The sequence below is a fragment of the Citrus clementina genome, unplaced genomic scaffold (assembly GCF_000493195.1).
Source record: "Citrus clementina cultivar Clemenules unplaced genomic scaffold, Citrus_clementina_v1.0 scaffold_7, whole genome shotgun sequence".
NCBI lineage: Eukaryota > Viridiplantae > Streptophyta > Magnoliopsida > Sapindales > Rutaceae > Citrus > Citrus x clementina.
This window is the reverse complement of record NW_006262075.1, coordinates 10,587,473-10,592,228: the sequence shown is the minus strand read 5'-3', so window position 1 is coordinate 10,592,228 and position 4,756 is coordinate 10,587,473. Positions and strand designations below refer to the sequence as shown.

At 34.3% G+C, this 4,756-nt stretch overlaps 1 protein-coding gene across 1 annotated transcript in view; it reads left to right on the top strand.

Annotated features, from left to right (window-relative positions):
* Window positions 1–4,210: 4,210 nt before the first annotated feature.
* Window positions 4,211–4,756, top strand: part of LOC18035750 (probable disease resistance protein At5g63020) — a 4,302-nt gene continuing 3,756 nt past the window's right edge. The window contains exon 1 of the mRNA XM_006427100.2: window positions 4,211–4,755. Coding sequence (XP_006427163.2) covers window positions 4,328–4,755 — 428 coding nt within the window. The 5' untranslated portion in view covers window positions 4,211–4,327. The remainder of the gene's footprint in view (window position 4,756) is intronic.

Here is a 4,756-nt window from a genome sequence, read left to right as displayed (position 1 = left end):
GTGATATATCTAGTCTAGTCAGACCATTGAATACTCATACATCCTACAACGTTAGCATAAGGAATTTTTGACATTTCAGCCTTGTCTTCATCTAACTTAGGATATTGTAAATTTGAAAGCTTAAATTTTGCGACAAGTGGAGTCATTACAGGTTTACAATATGTCATCCTAAAGGTTTCAAGCACATTTTCCAAGTACTTCCTCCATGAAAAAAACATAGTCCCTTTTCCTTTGTCTTTTCTTATGTCCGTGCTTAAGATCTTTTTGGCTTGACCTAAATCCTTCATATCAAACTCAGAATTCAGCAACTGCTTCAAAGCTTCAATTTCATTTCTAGACTTACAAACAACCAACGTATCATCTACATATAATAACATATATATGTAGAGATCTGTCTTTAACAGCTTGTACAATAGTCAAAACTACATCTCAAGTGACCACGTGAGAACATAAATTCATCAAATCTAAGATACCACTGCCTTGGAGATTGTTTCAAACCATAAAGTGACTTTTTCAACAAGTACACATAATTAGAGTTTCCACAATCAATATGCCCCTCAGGCTGAGTCATTAAAATCTCCTCTTGTAGTCTTTCATGTAGAAATGAAATATTGACATCAAGGCGATCAAGCTCCACATCGTTTACAACTGTTAAGGCTAATAACACCCTTATAGAAACATGTTTGACCACATATGGGAATACTTATTTAAAATCAACTCCTTCCCTTTAAGTATAACCCTTAACTACCAGCCTTACATTAAATCTCCTAAGTTCAATAGCTGTAAGACTATCCTTTAGTCTGAAAATTCATTTTCATCCCACTATTCTTCTGTTATCAAGTTTCTTCACTAATACCAAAGTGTTATTTTTGTGAAGTGAAGCCTTTTGCCATTATGACTTATAAGGACTTTGTATTGCTTTTTTTTATAGCTTTTTGGTTTATCTACTTCAACCTCAAGTGATGAAGCTAATGCATATGCTATGAGATCAACATATTCATATCTCTTTGGTGAATTTATCTATCTCTTTTTCTGTTTTTGGTTAATTGATAATCCTGAAGTTGAGTCTTCTCCTGCAACTGAGGTTGAGCTTCCTTAGTTTCTTCTTGATCATTATTACTTTGACCTGAATTTCCATTTCGATTTGATGTCTTCTGATTAGTTTGCTCTACCTCAAACTAAACTTTGCTTTGATCTTTTTTTCCTTGTACAACATTCTTGATAGGTTTCTTGTAGTCCAATGCAGCCATTTCATTGAACACTACATCCCTACTAATTATGCATCTTAGAGGATTAAGATCAGTGCACCACAGTTTCAACCCTTTAACTTCTTCAGGATAACTAATGAACTGACACATAAGAGCTTTTAGTGCCATTTGACCTTGGTTTACATATGCATATATAAGGTGTCCAAACACCTTAAGATTGTCATAGCTAGCTGGTTTACCAGGCCACTTTTGAAATGGACTTTGGAAATCTAAAGTAACAGATGGACTGAGATTTGCTCAGTAACATGCTGTCAATAAAGTTTCTACCCACAAAGTCTTAAGAAGTTGTGACTGACCCAGCATGCATCTAACCTTATCCATTGAGGTTCTATTCATCCTCTCAGTTAATCCATTTTGTTAAGGAGTTAACCTCACTATTTTGTGCCTTGTTGTGTTTTCATTTGCACAATAACTATCAAATTGTTGATTGTAGAATTCAAGATCATTATCAGTCCTTATTTTCTTCACTTTCTTTCCAGTTAACACATGATCCTTGTGTTTTAACACATACACCCATACTCTCCTTGAGAGATCAATAGCTATTGATAGAAAATAACTATTAACACTAAGTGAGATTTTCTTAGCAGAACCCCAAAGGTTAGAGTGTATGTAATCTAGGATTCCCTTAGTAGTATAAGAGGATTTCTTAAAACTGTTTCTAGTAGATTTTCTCAAGGCATGATCTTCACAAAAATCTAATTTTTCAATCCTTTTAATTCCCAAGACTCCTTGTTCCTATAACTCTTTAAACCTCTTTATACTCATATGTCCAAATCTCAGATGCCATAGCCTGGTGTTATCTTTACTTGAGCTGACAGAGACACTAAACATGCTTGTTTTAGGCTCTCAATCTAGAACATAGACCCCATTCTTCTTTGCGCCTTTCATAATCGTTGTACTCCTATTTAGAATCTTAAGTTCACTAGATTCAACTTTAATACTAAGCCCAATTTGATCAAGCATCCCTAAAGAGATTAGGTTCCTCTTCAAGTTAGGAACATACCTGACTTCCTTGAGTTCCCTAATGGTCTTGTCATGCACCTTAAGATTAACACTTCCCATGCTAATGACTTTACAAATATCATTAATCCCCATCATTACTCTTCATCAATCTCATAGTGATTTGAAAAGTAATCTCTAAAATGGCATATATGGAATGTACATTTAGAGTGTAGGATTCATTTACTTTTTGGCATATTCTCAGTAGCTACACACACACAAACACTTGCTGACTCATATCCATCTTCTTTAATCATTGCTCCATCACCATTTTGTCTCTTCTTCTTATACTTCTTTTTAGGACATTCTTTCTTAAAATGTCCCTCCTTATGACATTGAAAACATCTTAAGTTTTGAGGTTTAGTCTTTTTTTTTTACTTCTTCTTTCCATCATTCTTGTTAAATTTTCCCTTTACTGTCAACCTTTCACCACTTTCCACACTCCTTGACTTTTGTTGCAACGCCCTTGTATTTAAAGATGCCTTGACTTCATCTAAAGATAAGGTTTGTCTACTATACATGAGAGCATCTATAAAGTTGGAGTATGATTGTGGAAGAGAATTGACCAAAAGTAAAGCTTTTCCTTTATCATCCAACCCTTCATCTAAATTAACTGTATTGAGAGTGGTCAGTCAGTCGTAAAGACATCTTGTAAAACAAATACATCTTGCAAATGGGGATTTAAGAATCAAGAGCCAGAATTAATAAACTAATCCTTTAATTTCGACTTCGAAATTGTTTCGATTTAACGTGAAATTAATCGCGTGTGACACCTATAATTAATGAAAAAGTTTACATAAAGTTTTCTAGCTACGGACCGAAGGTTCCTTGATATTTCCTCTTAAATAATTGAGAAAGTATTATTAATTTGGGCCCTAAAGAATGACTAATGTATGCACTTATTTTAGTCAATCACTGAATTATAAAGTTGACGCAAAGCTTTCTATTAACAAGAGAAGTTTCCTCGAAATTTTCTATCTTTCTATTTATTTAAAATATAATAAATAAATAAATTTTGACTATACGTAAATAAAAGCATAAATTGTCAAAAGATTTTTCAAAATTCAGATATGATCACTCTGAGCAAAAATTATGGACGCTGTGGTTTGTTGACTCATGTAAGAAAGGAAATTAATTGAATCAAGCTTTGAGTCCGAAAGTAAGCAACTGGTGGACAGCGATATTCAAAAACGCAAAATCTTTTCTACTATCTCATATATTATCTACTGAGACTTTGTTTAAATTTCATATATTATATTAAATTATGTTTGTATAAATAAACATTAGATCTATTAATCCCACGATAAAATAGAAAAAAGAAAGTGACGTTTCTTGTAACTTCCTGATATTATCTTAGAAGTAAACTAATTGCATCTTACTTAAGAGTCTTGCTTTCATTAATAAATTTGTACCAGAAAATAAATAATCATTTCCCGAAAATCTAGTTTTCGTCGTTACTTCTTGTAGCCGTCGGAGAGGACCGGGGAAGGTTGGAAAAAAGAAAAAAAATCAGGAAAAATAAGGGTTCTCATTAAAATTTAGCCTACCTATTTCAAAATTTTTTGATTTGGCCATCTTAATTAACATATTATTCATTTTAGCCCCTTATGCTTGTAACTTTTTCATTCTGGCCGGCCGCCATTCAACGAAACATCTGCTAGTTCCACCGATTAACAGTTCGTATTTCAATTTGACAACATGGACTTAATGACCAAATCTAATTTTTATTCAAACAAATGTAATATAAGGGAAAATAAAATGAAATGGGGACGCCACGAACAAACAATTCCTTTTCTTTTCTATCAGCCAAAAGTTAACATTTCTCCGAAGACTTCTTGGCAGTTGAAATCGCCGGCCCCTGGACTTTATGACTACCAATCAAATTGTACAAAATTTTAAATTCCTCGCCTACTTAATAAAATAGCGTTGCAGAATTGCAGCGTCAGAACAATATTTCTTCATCTAATTTTCATCTTCAGGCCAGACGCAAATAAAACTTTTTCTCCATCATAATAATCGCTCCTTTTTTTTTTTTTTAACCTTTGCTGCAATTAATCAACATGGGAAATGTTTGCTCACCCTCATTCTCATGTGATGATACTATTTCACGCTGCCTCGATTGCACTGTCAGAAAAGCAGGGTACGTGTGCAATCTACAAGACAATATTCATTCCCTGCAGGAAGAATTGCGAAGGTTGACTGAAGTAAGAAATGATGTCAAGATTAGAATCATCGTTGCTGAACAACAACAGATGAAGCCGCTGGAACAAGTGCATGGTTGGCTTTCGAGGGTGCAAGAAGTGGAAACTAAAGTCGAAAAATTGAAGGAAGAAGAGTACCCAGAATCCAGGTGCAGTAAGTCGGCCTACAAGCTGGGGAAGAAGGTGTCTAGGACATTGCAAGAAGTGAGGAGTCTAAGGAAAGAAGGAGACTTCAAAGACGTGGCTCAACCGGTACCAGAAAATCCAGTTGATGAAAGAACTCTTCCG